This window comes from Panthera leo, chromosome D4 (assembly GCF_018350215.1).
Source record: "Panthera leo isolate Ple1 chromosome D4, P.leo_Ple1_pat1.1, whole genome shotgun sequence".
NCBI classification, from domain to species: Eukaryota; Metazoa; Chordata; class Mammalia; order Carnivora; family Felidae; genus Panthera; species Panthera leo.
The window spans coordinates 8,312,927-8,335,907 of NC_056691.1; the positions used below are offsets into that span (position 1 = coordinate 8,312,927).

Here is a 22,981-nt window from a genome sequence, read left to right on the forward strand (position 1 = left end):
TTTGCTCCAGTTAGCTGAAGTTGAGTCCCTGCCCCCTGTATTAATGTGGAGGAAAGACTGCCATTACGGTTTTTTGTTTAAGTCACAAAACTCCTGGTTTCTTGAGGGTATGGTGGGAGTTCTACTAAGGTCAAGATAGTGCCCTTTTAGAGGTGCTTTTTTCTTTTTCTTTCTTTCTTTCTTTCTTTCTTTCTTCCTTCTTTCTTTCTTTCTTCCTTCTCTCTTTCTTCTTTCTTTCTTTCTTTCTTTCTTTCTTTCTTTCTTTCTTTCTTTCTTTCTTTTTTTTTTGCAATCTCTACACCCAGTGCGGGGCTCTAACTCACAACCTAGAGATCAGGAGTGCACGCTGTACTGGCTGAACCAGCCAGCTGCCCCTAGAGATGCTTTAGGAGTCATTTTCATCCACCATTCACTTCTTTTTATGTTTACTTTTGAGAGAGAGAGAGAGAGAGAGAGAGAGAGAGAGAGAGAGATGGGGGAGGGGCAGAGAGAGAGAGAGAGGGACAGAGGATCCAAAACGGGCTCTGTGCTTGACAGCCGCAAACCTGACACGGGGCTTGAACCCACGAACCTGAGCTCCAAATCAGTGGCTCAACAGACTGAGCCACCCAGGTGCCCCCACCTTTCACTTTGAGGAGAAATCAGACATCCCCTCCTTCCCCAGGCCTACCTTCCACTTAGCCTCAGACAACATATGAAGGCTGAACAGGCTTTTTTTTTTAAATGTTTATTTATTTTTGAGACAGAGACAGAGCATGAACGGGGGAGGGTCAGAGAGAGGGAGACACAGAATCCGAAGCAGGCTCTAGGCTCTGAGCTGTCAGCACAGAGCCCGAGGCAGGGCTCGAACTCACAGACTGTGAGATCATGACGTGAGCCGAAGTCGGAAGCTCGACCGACTGAGCCACCCAGGCGCCCCTGAACAGGCTTTTTTGACAGAGGATAAAGAGGTTCAAGAGCTACTTTAGGGGTCTTCAGCAGCATGAAAGTACTTAGCGCCGTCTAGGCAGTGGGTAGTAAGGGGAAAGGATGAGGGAAGGGCAGGAGAGTGCTCTGAGGAGGCTGGGAGCATGGCAGGTGGCCTGGTTGGTGAGGGGTGGGGGGTGGGGCAGCCTGCAGGTGCTCTGTGGTCCCCACCCCAGAAACCCTCTCCACAGCTCCAACTCTCTGGATATCTGATCCCTGGAAGCTCCGAGGACACAAATCAAAGCCATGATTTGTGAGAAGTGAGAATAAGAGGTAAGGAAGTGAGAATGAGGTAAAAAGAGCATGGTGCTTAGATGATAAGAGACAAGACAGCGAAGGAGGCCAGAGAAGGCCTCTTTATTTATTTATTGTTTTAAGATGACATTTATTGTCAAATTGGTTTCCATACAACACCCAGTGCTCATCCCAACAGGTGCCCTCCTCCCTCCCCCCCATCAACCCTCAGTTTATTCTCAGTTTTAAGAGTCTCTTATGGTTTGCCTCCCTCCCTCTCTAACCTCTTTTTTTCCCTTCCCCTCCCCCATGGTCTTCTGTTAAGTTTTTCAGGATCCACATAAGAGTGAAAACATGGTATCTGTCCTTCTCTGTATGACTTACTTCACTTAGCCTCACACTCTCCAGTTCCATCCACGTTGCTACAAAAGACCATAGAGAAGGCCTCTTCAGGGAACAAGGTAAGGAGTCAGAGAGGCCACATCAGGAAGCAGGACCACAATGGGGGGTGGAGGGAGCAGGGAGACCCTGAGACCAGGGATTTCTTAGACCTGGCAGGGTTTGAGGGTCGGGACAGAGACCCCCGCGGGCCTCTAGGGAAGCTCATTCCTCTGAAGTCAGCCTGCTTAGTTAAGGACATCGCCTTCGTGGAATCCCAACGGATTTACAATCCTTGCTTCCTTCCTGCAATCCATTCCGCCAGAGGGGGGGTCACCGACCAAGGACACACAGAAGTTGGTTCCGAATGTGAAGAAAAGTTCCCCTGATGGCACATGGGTCTATGGCCGTGGGGGCCTCTGGTCAAAAAGAAAGAAAGAAAAAAAAAAAAAAAGACGTCTTTCTTTTCTTAATTTCCTGCCGCGGACCAATTTCTCTTCGCACAAGACTAACGCGTGATGTGGCTCCCGGGGGTTTGGAGCCCCCCCACCCCCACCCCCCATCCCCCCATCCCCCCATCCTTGGACGCCGGAGCCAAGCGGCCAGGTTGGGTAGCTGCTGGGGCCAGGCGTCAACTTGGGGACGAGCGTCCCAGGCCCTCTCGACCCACAGCGAGGGCAACGGTCCATCCGGCAGAGCGAGCCTGCGACGCCAGGTGACCGGAGGGGACTGCGGTCGGTGGAGGCCAGTCAGGTGCCCGCGCGAGCGTCTCCCCCGCCGCCGTCCGCACCCGGGACGGCCGCTCCCCCGCGGGTGTGAGTGGCCCGGAACCCGGGCGAAGGCGCGGCCGGCAGAGGGCCCGGGCCCCGGCCGTTCCCAAACCCGCGCCCACGCCCGCAGAGCGGACCCAGCGAACAGCAGGTGTCACCCTTCTGCTTGCAAAGCCCCGGCGCCTCCAGGTGCCTCGCGCGCTCCGCCAACTTGCGGCTGGGAGCCGTGGCCGCGCGCACCTGCGCGGCGCCCGCGGGGCGGGGGTCGCCGCGTCCCCGCGCGCCCCCGGCGGGGGCGAGGGGCGGGGCGGGCGGGGCCCCGGGCGGCAGGTGCGGGCAGGAGCCCGCGGGCTGCCGGAGGTCGACGCTCGGCGGCGCGCGGAGGTGAGGAGGGCGGCCGGCGCTTGCAAGTCCCTCCCCTTCCCGCGGCCGTTTCCCGGGGCGCCGCCCGGGCTCGGGGCGGCGGCGCTCGCAGCATGGCCCGGGGCCCGGCGCGCCTGCAGTTCCGCGTGCAGCTGCGCTTCGTGACCGAGGAGCAGCTCTTCGGGGCGGGGCCGCTGTCGCCCCCCAGCCCGAAGTGCCTGCGGCTGGAGGTGCACCCGGCGGGGGAGGAGGCGGACGCGACGGTGACCGACGGTGAAGTACCCAGTCCCGCTCGGAAGTTGGGGCCGGGCGCGCGCGAGCGCGGCCGTGCGGGCGGCGGGGGCGGCCGCGCGTCCGCGGGGGTTGCGCGGCGCGGGCGAGTGCGGGGTGCGCTCCGCGGCTCCCCGTGGGGGCGGGGGGGGGGACGTGCCGGGAGGCTTCCGCCCACCCGGACCTGCCCGCGTTGCGTCTCTAGTGCGCTCAGAGAACTTGGAAGCCGTGGGCAGCCGGGCCCTGAGAACTTGGCCGTAACTTAGAGGTGTCCAGAGCGAGGTCCCGAGAAGAGAGGCGCGCGACGCACCCACCCAGGAGCAGAGCGGGACGGGAAACCCTGTCTCCTTTCTTCCAGGCCTGCTGGGCTCTCCTTCCCTCCCCGGCGGCGGGCCGCCCTCCAGCCGCACCTGCAGCCTGGTGCTGCCCGGGTTCTGACGCGCCGGGAGGGCTGTGCCGGGGGTGCACCGGTCCGGAGCGGCTGTCGCGGCCGGTGTGGGCTCTCTACTAGGTGTCTCCTTTTAGGTTCAAAAAGCGACCTCTCCCACGACGTGCACGTTTTCCAGTCCCTAGGTTCCTGGAGCTGTGGGCTGGCGAATGCTTCTGATCTTTCTAGGGTCCTGGACCTTTTTGAGCATCCGAGGAAACCCATAGAGCCTGGCCCCACAAAATGTGTATAGGGAGCACCAAACTTTGCATAGAGATATGAAGGGGTAACAAACATTTCCACGGCGCGGCTCGTATTAAACACCCCATCCTAGGAAGGGTGGGGAGCAGAGCCCCAGACAGCTGCAAGCCTCCAAAGACTCCTGGGGCTTCTTTCTTCCGACCCTAACTTCTGAGTACAGTTGAAAATGCTTTGCTGTTGTGATGTGGTTCCGTTGATAAGAATTCCCACAAGTTCAAATAACTCTCAGGTCTAGACGTGCTCGTCTGGGACAAAGCAAATCCAAGTTCACTGCTACACCTCCAAGGCCTTAGAACAGACTCAGGCACACAGTAGGCATTCGATAAATGCTTGTTGTGGTAGAAAAGAAAACCATCCGATGTGTTTTCTCCCTTTACTCTGGGCTGGAATGGAGAAGTCTGGGTCTTTAAAAAATAAGTATTAAATACTGTTTGACTGGTGTCTTAGTTTGAGTCTTGGCCCGGGATCAGAAGCCTTACTCAGCAACTCCTAGATTGCAGGAGGGAAAAGAAAGTAGCTTTCAGTGTTTCCCCTGGGAATTTTAAAATGCAAGGTGCCAGAAAAGTGTTCAGTTTGTCAATGATGGTATTTTTTTTAAATGTTGGTGTTTTTTCCTTTTGAGAGAGAGCATGAGAGAGCCCAGGGGAGGGGCAGAGAGAGAGAGAGAGAGAGAGAGAGAGAATCCTAAGCAGGTTCCATGGTCACCATGGAGCCCCAATGTGGGGCTCCAGCTCACCAACCTTGAGATCATGACCTGAGCAGAAATCAAGAGTTGGACGCTTAACTGACCGAGCCACCCAGGCACCCCAGTGATGGTAATTTTATTTAATCTGTAGGCATACACATGGAGAAACAAAGGACCAGGTTTGATATTCACACATTACTCAGTGTCCCATGAATTCCTTTCCCACAGATACGTGTTCAGAGAAGAAATATTGGAGGTTCGAGGTCATTGAACTCGTAGACTCCCCAACAAGTAACCCAGTGCCTGACCTGTAAGGACGAAGTTCCTTTACACAGAAGAATATGTTTTCCCTTAAAGCAGTAAATAGAGTCTAGAGGTGACCTCTGTGGTAGGGATTAGACCAGACTCATGGAAATAGAAGGAATAATTAAAGCTGAGGCAGGCAGGCAGTCATTGTGTGAATTTTTGAAAATTCCTTGGGAAAGATTCACTAACAAGGAAGCAGAGAACTCATGCTCTTAACAGCTTGAGTCCTAAAATGCAGTTGTTAAAGCTAGCTACTCTTTTTATGGAGAGTTTCTGGAGAGAAACTATTCTGGAGTTGTGTTTTTAGTAGCTTGTCTTACTGTATGGCCAACTAGACCACTGTGGGTGATGGCCAGGCAGAGCAGGTTGAGAAACAGATTCTAGTGTACTCTTTGAAGAAATGGTGTTGTATTCAAATAGCGGACCTTGAGTAGCAGAAGTCCGAATGGCCGAATGGCGAGGCTTTCTCCCCGGGTGAAGTTTTTGGGATGGGTGCGAAGTCTTTAATGGATTTGAAGAATGGGTCTAAGCAATGTATCCTTAGAAAATGATACAGTTTCTTAGCTCACGTATGGAATTAGTTATTAAACAAGTAGGCTCTGGAGTAACTGTGCCTGGATTCAAATCCCGGTGATGTCTTACTAGCTGTGCTGCACTTAGGAGATGAGTCACCCTGTGTAAGCGTCAGTTTCTTCATCTGTAAAGTAAGAATGGTCACACGCGTGTTACATCATTAAATAAAATAACATATATACCACGTATAATGCATGGCATGTATTAAGAGCTCAGTAAGTGTTCACCATTGTTATTAATATTTATATTCTGCCCCCCCCCCCAAATAATAGTTTCCTTGGCTGTTCTGAAGATAGCCAGGCTGTATTTTTGTGAAGATGTTCCAAAGGAAACTCCATTAAGTCTAGTCGATAATAACTAGGAAAAACTGAACAATCTTTTAGAGTCCCAGTCTCAGTAGCTTGTCATGTAAAAAAAAAAAAAGGAACAGAACAAGACAAACCAGTTTATTCTAATTTCAGGCCCTCCAAAACTGACAAATGATTTTATGAAGGGAACACACCAGGGGATCCAGCACTCCAGCTTATGAAATCTGAGAAGACAATCATTTATTCCTTTTTTTCTCAAACATATTTTTTTGAGACCCTCTTTCTACCGCGAGCCTTCCCAAGAGCATGCCTGGTTCATCCTTTTCTCCCCAGAGCCTTCCACAGTACCTGGTACCCACAAGCCATCAGTAAGTGTTTGTTGAGTGAATTGGGGATCTAAATCAAGAATTTATTTTAGTGTTTATTTATTTTTGAGGCAGAGAGAGATAATGCGAGCGGGGGAGGGGCAGAGAGAGAGGGAGACACAGAATCCGAAGCAGGCTCCAGGCCTGGAGCTGGCAGTAACAGACCCCACAGTGGGCTTGAACTCACGAGCTGTGAGATCATGACCTGAGCCAGAGGTGGACACCCAACTGACAGAGCCACCCAGGTGCCCCTTAAATCAAGAATTTTTAAATTTTGTGGGGCGCCTGGGTGGCTCCGTTGGTTAAGCGACCGACTTTGGCTCAGGTCATGATCTCGCGATTCGTGAGTTTGAGCCCCGCGTCGGGCCCTGTGCTGACAGCTTGGAGCCTGGGGCCTGCTTCGGATTCTGTGTCTCCCTCTCTCTCTCTCCCTCCCCCTGCTCACTCTCTTTTCTCTCCCAAAAATAAATAAACACTAACAATTTTTTTAAAACAAAATACAGTGTGTTGATAGGAAATTTGAAGTGTAGTGAGGTCAACGAATCTGGAGATGGTTGCCACTGGAAGGTTAGTTCCTCAGGGTTCCCAAGAGAAGGAAACATGCCACACCATGGTGGTGAGCACGTGGAGAAGCAGTAGGCGGGTCAGGGGGCAGGGGGAGTAAGGGGAATTGTGGGTAAGAGCCTTCACTGTGGTTTCTGTGGGGGAAGAATGGGGGAGGCGGGGTAAGCAGGCTGAGGGTGGCTGCTTTGAATAATTTCAGCAGGCTGGGGGTGTAGGGTCTCTCCCGAGTTGCCGGGCACCTGGCCCTGGGTTGATTATCATTGATGGTGGCCTGGAGTTGGAGTGTGAGAGCCCGCTATAGGGAGTATTGGGGGTGTGGGCTCTGGATTGACCGGCTTGTGTTTGAAAAGTGTGTTTGCAGTGAGTTGTTGACTGTCTCCAGGAATTGGCTCATCTAGGAGGGGCGGTCTCCCTGGGGTCCCCAAGGTCCCAAATGTCAAAACATCAGTATACAGGAATAAAAGACAGAGTTGGGGCACCTGGGTGGCTCAGTCCGTTGGGCATCCGACTTCGACTTGGGTCATTATCTCGCAGGTCATGAGTTCAAGCCCCACATCTGGCTCTCTGCTCCCAGCGCGGAGCCCGCTTTGAATCCTCTGTCTCCCCCTCTGCCCTCCCCTGCTTGCGGATACTCTTTCTCTGTCTAAAATAAATTAAAAAAAAAAAAAAAAAAAAGAAAGAGTTAATACAAGGGAGAATCAGAGCATACCGGAATCGGTTAGTATATAGGGTGGGGGTGACCGCACAGAGGAAGGGCCTGTGGATAAGGTCTTGAGTTCGGGTGATGGGGGAAGAATATTATTTTCATCCCTCAAATGTGTTAAGGAACTGGAAAATGGAGAGGAACCACACAGTGGGTGGGGGATGGGCCTGCCTCCTCTCTACCCCTTCCCCAAGGTACGTTTCCTGATTGGTGGGGGGAGGGGGGGGCCCGGAGGACAAAGGAATTTAAGATGTGGGACTGTGTCACACAAAGGTTAATGGTAGACCAGGTCTCCAGGAGAGGAGACAGACGCTTTCTTCCTTGTTCGGTTTAGAGCTGTCTTTTAATTAATCTGGAAGAGTTAGGAAGATACATGAATAAGCCTCATAGGTAATCAAGTATAAAAAAGCAGTGATTTTCTTGTCTCCGAGGTATTTTAAAAGGACGCTACGTATCTTGTTCCCTGGCGGTTGCTCATCTCATTAGAGGGGGAAAAAAAGAACAGAGGAAAAGTCAGAGAAAAACATCCTTTGTATCACATGGGAGTATTAATCTCCCTTCATTAAATTCTGTGGTAGCAAGTGAGTAAGTTGGAGCCTATGACCAGGATCCTGAAGTCAGTCACCTACAAACGATAGAGGCATTCATTATTTTTCATTCAACAAACACTCATCGAACACGTGTTCTGCGCGAATCACTGGCTGAACAGTAAATGAGCTGGAGAAAGACCCATTTGTATGGAGCTAATATTTTAATTGGGGGAAGACAATAGCCAATGACAGAGCGAGGCAGTTGCAGAGCGAGATAAATGTTTTGAACCCAATGGGAAAGAGAAAAGAAAGAGACAAAGGAAGGGAGGGAGGCCAGTTCAAAGAGTGGTCAGGGAAGGTCTCTCTGAGGAAGGAACATTTGATGTCAGGCAGCAAGGATGAAAGCAGCCAGCTAAGCCAAGAACCGGAGGATGAGCACCCCGGGCAGAAGAAATGGCAGGTGGCAAGGCCCCGAGGCTGGAAGGAGCTGTGCTTGCGACCGGCTGGAGAGGGACGGGGAGCGGTATGAGTGAAAGTTAGTGCTGCAATTATTCTTAGAGTATAACGAGCCATCTCGGACCCAGTGACTTAAAATAACTATTTGAGGGGCGCCTGGGTGGCGCAGTCGGTTAAGCGTCCGACTTCAGCCAGGTCACGATCTCGCGGTCCGTGAGTTCGAGCCCCGCGTCGGGCTCTGGGCTGATGGCTCGGAGCCTGGAGCCTGTTTCCGATTCTGTGTCTCCCTCTCTCTCTGCCCCTCCCCCGTTCATGCTCTGTCTCTCTCTGTCCCAAAAATAAATAAAAAACGTTGAAAAAAAAAAATAACTATTTGATCACGTTTCCAGATTCTGTGCGTTAAGGGACCAGGCAGGGTTGGGCCGGGTGAGGCTTTTGCTCCTTGTGGCATCGACCGAGGCTGCCCTCTGGGACTCAGCTGGTGGCCAGCCTGGTCTGGGGGGATGCAAGAAAGCTTCCTTTACCTGGGCTGGTATCTGGGCTGGTGTGACAGTTAAGCTTTTGTGCCGGTTTGGGTGGGCTGCGGGCCCAGATATTTGGTCAGATATTACCTGGATGTTTAGGTGAGGGTGTTTTTGGATGAGACTAACATTTAAATTGGCGACTTTGAGTAAAGCAGATTGCACTCCCCTCCCCTGCCCCCCCAATGTGGGTGGGCCTCGTCCAATCAGTTGAAGTCCTTAACAGGACAAAGCCTGATCTTCCCCGAGCAAGAAGGAATTCTGCCAGCAGATGGCCTTTGGACTTGAACAGCAACACTGGCTCTTCCCCGGGTACTCACTCTGCCAGCCTACCCTGTGGATTTTAGATTTGCCCGATGTACCCACACACCCTATGGATACTGTTTCTCCAGAGAACCCTCATAAAATGGAGAGGATTCGGAGATTAGGACAGTCAGTGGGGAGCCTGCGTGTGGCTTGGCTCCCTCCCACATGAGCTCCTCCCACCACGGGCTTCTTCCATGGAGACGCATGGCTCTAAGAGAGAGTTTTCCCACAGACTAAGCAGCAGCCGCATTACTCTTGGTGACACGCACCTGGAAATCAGTACGACATCACCTGTGTCGTACCATATTGATCACCGCAGGGATAAGGCTGCCCAGGTTCGAGGAGAGAGCGTGTAGACCCCACTTCTTTATGGCCAGAGTGGCACGGGATTATGTGTATAAACTGCGTTAGGGCGAGCCTGAGTGGATCTTGATTTCTGCTCAGGTCGCGATCTCATGGTTCATGAGATCGAGCCCCACATTGGGGCTGACAGTGCAGAGCCTGCTTGGGATTCTCTTTCTCTCTCTCTCTCTCTCTCTCTCTCTTTGTCTCTCTCTCTGTCCTCCCCTCCCTTCCCTTCCCCCCCCCCCCCCCCCGCTCATGCTCATTCTCTCTCTCTCTCTCAGAAATAAAAATACAACTTTAAAATTGCCAGTTAGACCAACCAGGTCATATGGGATGTAACACACAGACACTCTCTCACTCGCTCACTCACTCACTCACTCACTCACTCATGGGGTTTGGGGCATGAAAACCTCCCTCTCCATCACAATTACTGAAAAAGCTGGTTAGAGAGCATGGATTTTGATAGGTGCCACAGCGGACTCCCTAACTCTTCTCTCTTGAATTGAATTTGCTCCTCCTCACCTCCCCCTGCAAAAACAAACAAACAAATAACACACAAAACCCCTGTAAGCCTACCACTTGGTGAGCAGCCCAGAAAACACCATGTCAGCTGGTCATGAAGCGGGTGGGAGGGGGCTGGGATGGGTGGGCTCCTGTCCTTCTCCCGAAGGCATTGGAGAACCCTAAGGGGACAGGGGGTGCAGCGAGGCTAGAATCGCCCCTGGGGAGCAGCATTTCTGAGTGAGGCATGGGTAGCGCGTGTGCTGGGGTAGTTCTTCGTTGTGAGAGACATCACAGAGAGGTTAGCGTCCCTGGCCCCTTGGTGGTAGGTGCCAGCCACCCCCCCCCCCCGTTGTACCTGTTTCTGTGACAGTGAAGAAGAAGTTCATGTGTGCCAGCCGAATGCCCTTCACGTGGGCGCAGGAGGAAGGAAAAGTGCACAACTCTGGCCCCTGCTCACGCCCCGATAATCACAAACTCAAATACTCTGAACTTCTCCATCTAGACCACCAGAGAAACGCAGCATGTACCTTTGGCATGGTAGTCCCTCTCCCCAACAGTAGACCCCTCCTGTTCACAGTCCGGTCGGACCGTGGTACCATTTAATCACAGCAACTATTCAGACATTATGGTTGGACCAAAGGGTTGTTAAAGGAATAGGAATCCTGCCGAGTAACTTCTTTCTTTTCTTGCTGTTTTTACCAAGAGCAACACTTGCATGATTTCGTTTTAGTTTTTCCCAGGAAGATATTTAATACAACTAAACGGGGATGCCCAGCTAGACCTGGTTTGGGGCTCCAGCCCTGTGGGCTGTTCGTCAGTGAAGAGAAAGCATTGCTTTCCTCTGTGAGGCAGTAGGGGTATCTCGAATGGATGCAAAATATAAAACCATCCAAAGCCCTTGTGTGTTTGAGTCTAACGTCACTGAAGGGAAAATAAATGAAAAGACTCCTTTTCCTGGCGGAATACGGACTCTTTATGATTCCTTTCTTCCTCCACTTTGAATAATTGTACTGAGTTGTGGTCTGTATTGAGTACCCATGAATAAACCAGTTTAAAGACAGGCACTCCACGGATTAAGACTTAGAGTCCGTGCCACGTGGAAGAGAAAACAGACATGGGCATCTTGTGAGTCAACGGACAGCACAGCCGTCCCTTAGTTTGACGAGTTAGCACTTGAAACGAACAGGTTTATCTAGGCAAGAAGTTCTCCTCCCAGGATCATCCCCCCCAAATAAGCCCCTAGTGCTTGGGAGACCTCCCCACAACCCTCAATTCTCTCTCCCCTGCAGCTGGGTTTTCACAGTGAAGATTTGCAGATAAAAGCTGAGGGGGTTAGATTTTCCCAGCATTTAGTCCTTGAATGTTTCACTCAGAGGAATGACTTTGCATTCTTGAGCAAGGTCTTTTTTTTTCCGGGTCTGAGAGATTGCTGGGTATCCTTAATCACTCTCCAATTGTATTTACCTCCATTCAGCTAAGCTACTCCTTCGTGGTAGGTGCTAGACATGTTATGTCTAGACTCACTATGAGCTGGAGGGAAAAATAACATTGACCTGATTTTATTGGTTCATTGTGTCCCAGGTGTATCGTCCTCAAAACCTGACTCTGTCCCCCTTTCCGTGATACTGTCTTGTGTTTAATCACCCAGTCTTTAGCCTGGGGCGAGGTGGGACTTGTAGCCACAAACCCAAAGTCAGATTAGGCCACGGAATTAGAAAACACTGTTTGCTCATGGTTTGCAGCAACTAGATTTATCAGTGAGTTTAGAAACCCGAGTAAGAGAGTCGCGTGGCTGATGATACGCCTCTTGGCATATTTCAGGCAGAATTAAGGTTTTCTAAACTCTGGACCAGTCATCTAAATAGAATTGTGTGACCTTTCTTTGTTAATTGCTTCTCACCATTTTAACCCCTGTGTTATAAGGAGGGTGGCGAGGTGGTTGGATTAACCAGATCAGATTTCCCCATGTTTTAGCTTCATGACCTTGGGTTTAGTGAACCTGCCAGAAGCTCACTTTGTTTTCTCTTGTAGAAGCGGAGATCATTTTTACCTCATAAGGTTATGTTGGGGGGGGGGGGGAGAGAAACAGAACAATGAAATGTGAAAGACAATACAGTGACTTCCATTTATTTTTGAAGGAAGTAGGGTCAAAACGATCCAATAAAAATAACGCAGAGATACTCAGCAAGCAGTCGTAAAGCAAAGTTACCACCTCTCTGGGGCGTACTTAACGTTCTAGAACCATTTGCAAAGCGGTTTCTGTGGGATTCTGTCCATGGCGGACTTCGCACAGGACTCTTTGGGAAAAATATATTTTGTGATTCTAGCCACTTTCACCCTGTGGCTCTCTGTCACACCAGTCTGTCTCTCTACTGAGGGATCATTTCTCGGGGCCTTTTTAGGTACCGTTCCATTTGCCTACAATGCTTTTCCTACTCCACATCTCCACTCCAGCCTTTTTGTATATTTGGGTCCTTCTCGTTCTTTACTTCAAAGCTTGGAAATCCTTTTCGGAGAAAGGACCTCTCATGGCCCTCCGTGCCCACCGCCATTTGTCTAAGCCCTCTGCTTTCGTGGCGACGATCACAACTTGGAATGAGAAGTGAAAGAATTTTACGACCTACTGTTGGTTAAAATCGAAGCTGGAAACGCAGGCCGCAGGTTGCAAGAGGATTTAATGAGAAACCTTGAGAGGCAAGGAAGAGGTTGACCCAAATGCTTCTGCGAGCATGAGCGACAAGGTCGAAGTGTGTTTTCCAATTAGGAGCCATGAAGGCATGGAGAACGGTGAGTGAGTACTAGCCGGGTCAGGAGAAGGCTCTGTCTCGGTCAGAGTTATGCACGTTCTGAATCTTGTCATCATGAAACTGAGTTCCTGGTCAGTGTCTTTACTAAGAAGGGCAAAAAGGTCTCCAGTCATATTTTGTTTTTAACCGTAGAAAGGCCATGGTCATCTGCTGGGAAATAGAAGTCAACCTTGAGGCGATTAAGACTGCTGAAAAGCTTGTTTAACATGTTTGTTGTGGGAAATTGTATTTACTTGCTATATGTTTATGTTAGAAAATTGCATTCTTTAGCATGTTTGTTGTGGAAAATTGAGTTTATTCGCCTTGTTGTGTTGTACGCGGCAGCACCATGATGAATAGCTTACTAACTTCCTTCAGTAACTCTAGCTGTACCTGTGAGAGGAGTTCGTTTCATTTATTGATTCGTGCAGTTCATATTTATTGCATACCCACCGTGAGCCAGACACCGTTCAGGGCAAATAGCAGTGTATCAGTTACCTGTTGCCGGGTAACAAATAACCAGAGACTTAGTGGCTTAACACGACACGCATTGATTGCCTCCTCATTTCTGTGGTCAGGAGTCTGGGCAAGGCTTCGGAATCGTCTGCGTTAGGGTCTCAGAACCTGCAGTCAGTGCTCCGGCCAGTGCTGAGATTTCAATATAAAAACTTGACCGGGAAGGGATCCTCTTGTGTGGTTGTTGGCTGAGTCCGGTTTTTTAAGCGCTTTCCACTGTAGGCCTTGGCTTCTTACTGCCCATTTGCTGGAGGTTACCTCCAGTTCAGTGGTACCTGGGCCTACACAATGTGGCCCTATGTCCTCAACGCCAGCAAGGGAGGAAGGGGTCTGATAACAAGATGGAAGTCTCAGTCAAATGTAACTTAATCATGGAAGCCACACCCATGACCTTCGCCATCGTCTGTTGGTTAGTCCCTAGGCCAGTCCACACTTGACGAGAGGGGATTACATGATGGCACGATCATGCCCTCCCGGGAGGCAGGGATCATTGAGGGCCATCTTGGAGTCTGCCGGCCATGTGGAATGAACAAAAAGAGGTCACCACTTTCACAGAGCATGCATTCTAGTACCATTTGGAAAGGATCAGGGACGTTGCGCTGGACTTCTTGCAGTCTTGGCTGAGAAAAACATAGTTGGAGTTCTAACATGAATTGGTAAACATCACGTAAAGAATCCTTCTTCTTTAAATTAGTTATCAAGTACAGTCCTGCCCTGAATCTCCCAGGGAGTCTGCAGCTAAATCGCAGAACAAAAGAACGTATCTAAAAGTATACAACATCTCCTAGCAGAGTTGCACTGATCGATAGAACCAAAAATCAGCTCCTCTGTGCCTCTGGCTTCTAGGTCCTTTGCTCTGCTTTGGAGAGCTGGATGGAAGAGGCCCCTGTCTAGGACCAAGACAAATCCCATGGTGGTAACTCGTGTTTAGTTTTTAGTCAGGGTTACTTCATCATGACCTCATTGCTTTTTGTGGAGGGCTTAGCTAGCTATTCTTCTTTGTGGGGAAGAGATGCATTGAAGGTAAGTTTGTGCTTAGGTTCAGACCCTGAAGCATTTTCAGGTTGCTCACGGGACACAGTGCGACGTTGTTTCAAACGCGAGAAATTACAGTGGCCGTTGTATGGAGTGAACCAGGAGGCCGGTGCAGTATGGGAAAGGAGAAATGGATAAGGAAGGGAGGAAGGAGGGAAGGGAAGAAAGGAGGAAGAGGTAGGGAGAAAGGAAGAAAGGAAGGAGGGAGGAAGGGAGGAGGGCAGAAGGGAGGGAGGGAGAAAGGGAGGAAGGATAGAAGGAAGGGAGGTAGGGAGAAAGGGAGGAAGGATAGAAGGAAGGGAGGTAGGGAGAAAGGGCGGGAGGAGGGGAGGAGGGCAGAAGGGAGGGAAGGACAAAGGGAGGAAGAGGGAGGAAGGAAGGAAGGAAGGAAGCTAAGTCCTCACTGTGTATTTATTGCATCTTAGGTGATAAACGAGGGGTACACTCTATGGATCTCGCTGTTTTCTGTGACAGTCACGTTGTATGACTTAAAGTCATAATCTAAAACCTGTTTTCACAAACCTTGACATTTACCCAGTCATGGGTTTAGAATTCATATTTTATTTTATTTATTTTATTTTATTTTATTTTATTTTATTTTTTTAATGTTTATTTTAGTTTTGAGCGCGAGAAAGAAGAACGTGAGCAGGGGAGGGGCAGAGGGAGAGAGGGAGACACAGAATCCGAAGCAGGCTCCAGGCTCTGAGCTGTCAGCACAGAGCCTAACGCAGGGCTTGAACCCGCGAATCATGAAATCATGACCTGAGCCCAAGTCAGGCGCTTAGACGGCTGAGCCACACAGGTGGCCCTAGAATTTGTATTTTAAAAGACTTGGAGATAGACTCTGGACAGGCTTGAGAGAGCAGCTCTGCCTTGGATCGCAGGTATCAGAAAATCCGAGATGAATGAAAATCCATAAATCGGAACAGGGAAGAGGAAGGTGGGTCTGAATGGTGTTCACTGCTCTTCACTCACCCGCGTGCGGCTAACGGCTGCCCACATCCCAAGGTGAGTATTGCAGGTTAATGTGAGATGCTACGTGCAGAATAAGAGCATGTTCGGGAAAGCCTCTGACGTTCAGAGGAAAGGACAGACCTGAGATATAAGCCCAGGCACTGGGCTGGAGTCTCAGCCCTCATAGTGCCTCACTGTGCTTGGAGAACAAATGCTCTGTCATTGCTTCATGCATTTCCGTTGGATGAAGCTTCTTTTTTCCTTCCAGGGACGCTCTTTCCCGATTTCGTATTTTTTCTTCCTCCGAGAATTGTTTCTTTTAATCTACAGATTCTACAGATGACAAACCCCTCAGGGTATGAATGCTGTTTCCTTAGGTTTTTAGAATATCAGATCAGAAGAGCACAGAACATGTCGGCTATAGGCAATGAATATTAATTTCCTAATCCATAGAATAATAACAGCTTTAGAAGAGCCTGTGGTTCAGAGATGTGGAATCAACGTATAGGCTCAGCCAGCTCCTGCATATAAAAGAGCCAGCCTGGAGCTCAGCCCCCCACTGTCCACCTCAGCTCTCTCTCCTGGTCTCCTGGCAGAATATTTAGAATGTGCTTTCTTAGCCAACTTGTATGATTTTTTTCTCCTGCCTCACAGAAATAGTTGTGATTTTTCTGTCTCTCTCTTTCTTTCCATATAGCATTTGATTCTTTGATATTCCACTTAGACTGGGAGTACATTATCTGGCGATAACGCATTTCAGCATTACCTGTGTCTTTGCATTTCCCCATATTACTTTTTAAAAATATTTATCTATTTTGACAGAGAGAGAGTGAGCACAGGTGGCAGAGGGGCAGAGGGAGAGGGAGAGAGAGAATCCTAAGCAGGCTCCCTGTTGTTGCACTGTGCCCAATGTGGGGCTGAATCCCACGAACTGTGAGATCGTGACCTGAGCTGAGATCAGGAGTTGGATGCGTAAGCAGGTGCCCTGCATTCCCCCATATTCTGACGTGGCCCTTTACTGTCAGGGTCTTGGGGTCAGGGCTTATGTCTTAACCATTTCTCTATTTCTCGGGAGATATACAGTAGCCCCTGGTTCTAGTGGGCGTAGTTATGTAGCTTCTGGGGTGGAAAGTGTAATTTTTCCTTGGAAAATATGGGCCTAGATTCCAGATCAGCTTTATTCAGCCATTATTACAGTGAGCTAAGTTTTCTGTAACCCTTCTTATAAATTAACCAAGTTTCTCTTCTTTTATTGCTTAATTTTGTTCTTCTTGGAGCAAATCCTTCCTACTCAGAACATGTGCTGCCGTTTATTATTTTTATGTGTTTATTTTAAATTTTAGTTAACATACAGTGCCATATTGGTTTCAGGAGTAGATTTCAGCGATTCCTCACTTAAAACACCCAGTGCTCATCACAGCAAGTGCCCTCCTTAGTACGCGTCACCTGTCTAGTCCATCCCCCATCCACCTCCCTCCATCAACCCTCAGTTTGTTCTCTGTATCTAACAGTCTCTTATGGTTTGTTTCCCTCTCCTCTTTTTTCTCCCCCCCTTCCCATATGTTTACCTGTTTTGTTTCTTAAATTCCACATATGAGTGAAATCATATGGTATTTGTTTTTCTCTGTTTGACTTATTTTGCTTAGCATAATACACTCTAGCTCCATCCATGTCATTGCAAATGGCAAGATTTCATTCTTTTTGATGTCTGGGTAATATTCCATTGTGTATATATATGTATATATATATATGTATATGTGTGTATATATACGTATATATGTGTGTGTATATATACATGTGTACATATATACGTATATGTATATATACATCACATCTTCTTTCTCATTCATCAGTTGATGGCTATTTGGGTTCTCTCCATAGTTTGGCTATCGTTGATAATGCTATATACTTTGGGGTGCAAGTGACCTTTTGAATCTGTATTTTTGTATCCTTTGATACACTACCTAATATTTTTGTATCCTTTGATGCACTACCTAGTAGTGCAATTGATAGATCATAGAGTAGTTCTGTTTTTAGTTTTTTTCAGGAACCTCCATTCTGTTCTCCATGACGGCTGCACCAGTTTGCATTCCCACCAACAGTACAAGAGGGTTTCCCTTTCTCCACATCCTCACCAACACCTGTTGTTTCTTATTAATTTTAGCCATTCTGAGAGGTGTGAGGTGGTATCTCATTGTAGTTTTGATTTGTATTTCCCTGTTGATGAGTGATGTTGAGCATCTTTTCATGTGTCTGTTAGCCACGTGGATGTCTTCTTTGGAAAAGTGTCTGTTCATGTCTTCTGCCCATTTCTTAACTGGGTTATTTGTTTTTTTGGGTGTTGAGTTTGATAAGCTCTTTATGGATTTTAGATACTAACCCTTTATTAGATATGTTGTTTACAAATATCTTCTCCCATTCCATCAGTTGCCTTTTAGTTTTGTTGACTGTTTCTTTCTCTGTGCAGAAGTTTTTTATCTTGATGAAGTCCCAATAGTTCATGTTTGCTTTTGTTTCCCTTGCCTCTGGCAATATGTCTAGTAAGAAGTTGCTCCGGCCGAGGTCAAAGAGGTTGCTGCCTGTGTTCTCCTCTAGGATTTTGATGGTTTCCTGTCTGACATTTATGTCTTTCATCCATTTTGAATTTATTTTTTGAACTTTAAAACAATAGTCCAACACATGAGGGGAAGCAGTTGAGCTAATTTGTGATGTTCACCTCAACAAAGCATCATTTAGTGTTTTGGGAATCAACTCCAGGCTTCTACACTCCTTTTTCCCTGCTTCTTTCTTAAATGTGTTGTTACGCTGTTAATTAGCTCAGTTCACATGGGGCCAAATAGACTTGCGGTGAGTAGATAATAGCCATCTTCTAAAAGGTCCTGGAATTGCTAAAAAAAAATCAAGCTCCCCAGAAAGCTGGAGAAGACGCTTTTCTCCATGGAGCTTAGACCTCAGAGACAGGGACGTCACATCGTTTGAGGCCCAATGGCTTCCTCGACACAAACTTTTTCCAAAGCAGGATGTTCTGTCATTGACAGATAGCAAGATTATGAAATGTCATGGTCATTTTCATTATTTCTGATAGTTGTTCATTCATTTGTAATTGTTATTAAGCACATTTCTTTGCACCATTATAAGACCTTCCTAGTAATAAAAAAATAACCAGTTTACAGGGTGCCTGGGTGGTTCAGTCGGTTGAGCGCCCAACTCTGGATCTCAGCTCAGGTCTTGATCTCACAGTCATGGGTTTGGGCCCCATGTTAGGCTCTGTGCTGGGCATGAAGCCTCCTTAAAAACAAAACAGAACAAAACAAAAACAACAACAAAAAATAATCAGTTTTTCTGTATAATTCTTACTCTTGATAATTTTACCTAGTAGACACATAGACTGTTGTCAGCAGTTGGTGGACTCAGTCCCAGGACTTAAGAAAAAGGCGCACACTGGCCCTTATACTTCTTGATGAGTGTATACTTATACACTCCTCCTGAGTGTGCCTGTGGATCCCACCAGCTCTTAAATTCATAGAATGAAATTTCTATTGTAGACACCCAAAACCACAGTATTAACAGAATGAGAGAACAGAGACATGTAACCCAGGGGAACTGAGGCATGAGAGGCAAACAAGGTTAGAAAGAACCATAAGCCCATGTCCGTCTTTTTATAGTAGCCTCAGAAAGTAATTGCCAAGTGTCACATTTCCTATGCAGCAAACGTCTTTTACTGGATACTTACGCACCACATAACTGCTCCCCAGCACTCTGCTTTCCTTTTTGTCTCATATTTTTCACTTCCGGCCAATTAGCTGTCTGTCTTTTTGGATAGACTCTCAAATACACATAAGTCTTTTGTGACTCTTGAGATGTGCAGCCTACTAATGTCACTGCAGTCATAACAGTACATGCCAACAGTTTACTGGCGAATTAATAAACCTGTTTTGCAGTGTGTATTCTGACAGAGGTAGAAAACTAAGCCCTCCTAGCTGTCATTAGAAATATTTTATATGGTACGACAATGTTATTAAACATTCATTTGCGGCATAGTTGAGCCGATGGTGATGGTGTAAATCCTAATCTCCCAATATATCCTTCCCCCAAAACAAAAACAGCAACAGAGGACTAAAACTCATGCTCTCAGCATAACAAGAAGACAGATACTGTCCAAACATTGTCAAAATACCTGCCACTACAAAAGTGAACATGGAATCCCAGTGAGTTGTCTCTCGTTTTCCTGCTATAAACTCTTGTGAATTACAAGGGCAGCCCCTTAACATTTTCATAGAATAGAGAAGGAAAAACTAGCAGCAGGCCTGGTATTGATCTAAAGTCATCACCAGAAAGAAAAAGTCCACCATAAGAGTGAAAAGACAGGGAACAAAAAAGTGATCGTGTAGATCAGGAAACTGATAACAGGAGAAACTTAAAATGGCAAACAAAGGAGGCAGTTTTGGGAAAGTGACACTTCAGGAGAAGAGAATGAGTTTAAAATGGAGAGGCATCTTTTGAAAGCCATAGGTAAAGAAGGGGTAAGGGAAAGCACATTTGTGATCCTTTGACATAAAAGAAAAAAGCGAAGAACAAACACCGCCCCCCCAAAGCCATCCAGTAAATGTACCACATTGCACACCCTGATAGAACGAGGTGTCTCTTAAACCACTCGAAACCACCTGTACATCACACAGAAATGCAGAGGCATAAACAGTCTTCATCTATATATAACTACCATGAAAATACAGTAGTGAATGAGAAATTAATGCAGCTGATGAAAATTCCACCCACTAAATAAAATAGAATAAAATATTCTCAAATAAGCATTTGGGGATTCGAAAAACAAACCACTTCAAGATAGAAATTTAAAATCCAAGAACGTAAATGGACACAACATAAAAAAGACTGAAATAAGGATTGATTAAATTCAGGAAAAGCATTGAGTAGTTTAAATTACATAAGAAATGAATACTAATTTAAAAATTCCCTAAGGAATAAGACACTCAAATGAAAACTTAATAAGAGCACTGGAGAAAATTAGGAATATATCACAAGAATAAAAACAAGGTAAAAAAAGAAAAGAGAAAGTGTTTGAAATGAAATGTAAGCAAAGATGATCCAATTAGTTATAATTGGAGTCCCTGAAAAAAGATACAAAAAACAATGGAACAAAATTAATATTTAAAACTGTAACTTAAAAACACCTTTTATTTCTTATAAATAAAAAGTTAGACTATAAATATTGAAAGGGCTTCCTGGGTACCAGGGACTACTGGTCTGTAACAACTAATTCCGAGACCTAGCTGAGTAGCTCTATTAAACATTATGAAGATATCTTTTAAAGTCTTCAGAGTTAGTGGCAAAAACGATAAAATATCTTACAAAGGCAAGAGTGCTAGGCTGGCTTTAGATGTTCAAAAACATGTTTGTTGTTCAAAAGCAACATACAAAGTGCATCACCAATAGAGTAGCATTGTTGTCTTTTTTTTTTTTTTTTTTTTTTTTTTATAAATGCAGGAACTCAGGAATGTGTATCCAGGAGGCTTCTTGAGAATCTACTGGAACGCCACTAAAACATGAGTGGATAAGCTTCAGTGTAAGGACTGATGAGGAGAATTTGATGTATTTAAGGGTACATCTAACATTAAATAAAACATAGGGATGAGGATAGAAAAAATATATGTTAATTGGTGATTAAAGGAAGATGCACAGCCTTAAACACTTTCATCAATGAAAGGGAAAGGATGAAAATTAACAAATTAAATTCCACACTTAAGAACTTAGAAAATGTTAAAAAAAAAAAAAAGAAAAGGAGGGAGTTAATGAACAAATGTAGATATAATTAACAAGTCAAAATCATGGTTTTTGAAAAAATTTGCAAAATATACAAACCAGTAACATAATGAGAAAGCATAGATATTCAAAACAAGAATTGGCAAACAGGAAATAATCATTAAAACAGATTTTAATATAATTAAAAATATGGTTTTTGAAAAAATTTGCAAAATATACAAACCAGTAACATAATGAGAAAGCATAAATATTCAAAACAAGAATTGGCAAAGTGGAAATAATCATTAAAACAGAATAATTAAAAATATATTAGGGATTCTTTTGCCAATATCCATACAAATAAATTTGAAAATCTGTACAGAATGCACAATTTCCTAAAGAAATTGACTCTGTTGGAAATAGAAGGTTACGTATGCCTATTTTCATCAAGGAAATAGAGAAAGTCATAAGGTAGTTGTTCCATAAGGAAGCATTAACCCCTGATGGTTTCACAGGGGAATTTACCAAACCTTCAGAGATCAGATAGACCCAGTGCTTAATAACTTATTCTAGAATTATGAAATTATTTTAAAGAAGTAAGCTAGTGACAATATAATTAGAAAATTATTGCTGATATCACTTTTGAATATTGATGTAAAAGTACTTGATAAAACCTTAGCAAACAGAATCCAACATCCCAATAAAAAAACTAATAAATTACAATGAAGTGACATTTATTGCAGGAATGCAAGCTTGGTTCACTCTTAGTAAATCCAGTAGAGTAATACACTATGTTAACAGATCGAAGGAGGAAGAAAAAAATAATATGAATATCTCCAGAGATGCTAAAAAAATCTTTGGGCAAAATCCAATTTAATTAAAAACATATAATTCATTCTTAAAGCCAACATCTTAATGGGAAAACATTAGAGGCACTTCCACTAACATTAAGGACAAAGAAAATAGATCTCAACTACAATTAACCTTGTCCTGGAAGTAATAGCCAGTGCAGTTGGAGGATAAATACTGGAAAAGAAGTGAAATGATTTGGGTTTGCAGATAATGTGATGACGTACTTGGAAAACCCTAGAGAAACAATGGTGAAACTTTCCCTCAAAATAAAAAGAATTCAGGAAAATAGCAAAAGTGAAACTTAATATAAATTGAAATTGCTAGCATTCTGATACAGAATCAATACCCAGTTGATGGATATAATGGTAGAAAAGCCCCATTTAAACAGCAACAAAGGATAAGTGTACTCTTTAATCCCCACCACCTATTTTACCCATCTCCTCACCCACTTCCCCTCCGGTAGCTTTGTTAACTATATTAGCCTTAAAATAAAAAACTTAAGTGATTTAAGAATAGTAACAAAGGAAACAGGCACATGAAAAGATGCTCAGCGTCGCTCCTCATCAGGGAAATACAAATCAAAACCACACTCAGATATCACCTCACGCCAGTCAGAGTGGCCAAAATGAACAAATCAGGAGACTATAGATGCTGGAGAGGATGTGGAGAAACGGGAACCCTCTTGCACTGTTGGTGGGAATGCAAACTGGTGCAGCCACTCTGGGAAACAGTGTGGAGGTTCCTCAGAAAATTAAAAATAGACCTACCCTATGACCCAGCAATAGCACTGCTAAGAATTTACCCAAGGGATACAGGAGTACTGGTGCATAGGGGCACTTGTACCCCAATGTTTATAGCAGCACTCTCAACAATAGCCAAATTATGGAAAGAGCCTAAGTGTCCATCAACTGATGAATGGATAAAGAAATTGTTGTTTATATACACAATGGAGTACTACATGGCAATGAGAAAGAATGAAATATGGCCTTTTGTAGCAACATGGATGGAACTGGAGAGTGTGATGCTGAGTGAAATAAGCCATACAGAGAAAGACAGATACCATATGGTTTCACTCTTATGTGGATCCTGAGAAACTTAACAGAAACCCATGGGGGAGGGGAAGGAAAAAAAAAAAGAGGTTAGAGTGGGAGAGAGCCAAAGCATAAGAGACTCTTAAAAACTGAGAACAAACTGAGGGTTGATGGGGGGTGGGAGGGAGGGGTGGGTGGGTGATGGGTATTGAGGA

At 46.1% G+C, this 22,981-nt stretch overlaps 1 protein-coding gene across 1 annotated transcript in view; it reads left to right on the forward strand.

The window, feature by feature from the left end:
* The first annotated feature begins 2,824 nt into the window (after nt 1-2,824).
* Nucleotides 2,825-22,981, forward strand: part of LOC122205518 (histone-arginine methyltransferase CARM1-like) — a 284,500-nt gene continuing 264,343 nt past the window's right edge. The window contains exon 1 of the mRNA XM_042913931.1: nt 2,825-2,984. Within this exon, the coding sequence (XP_042769865.1) occupies nt 2,825-2,984 (160 nt within the window). The remainder of the gene's footprint in view (nt 2,985-22,981) is intronic.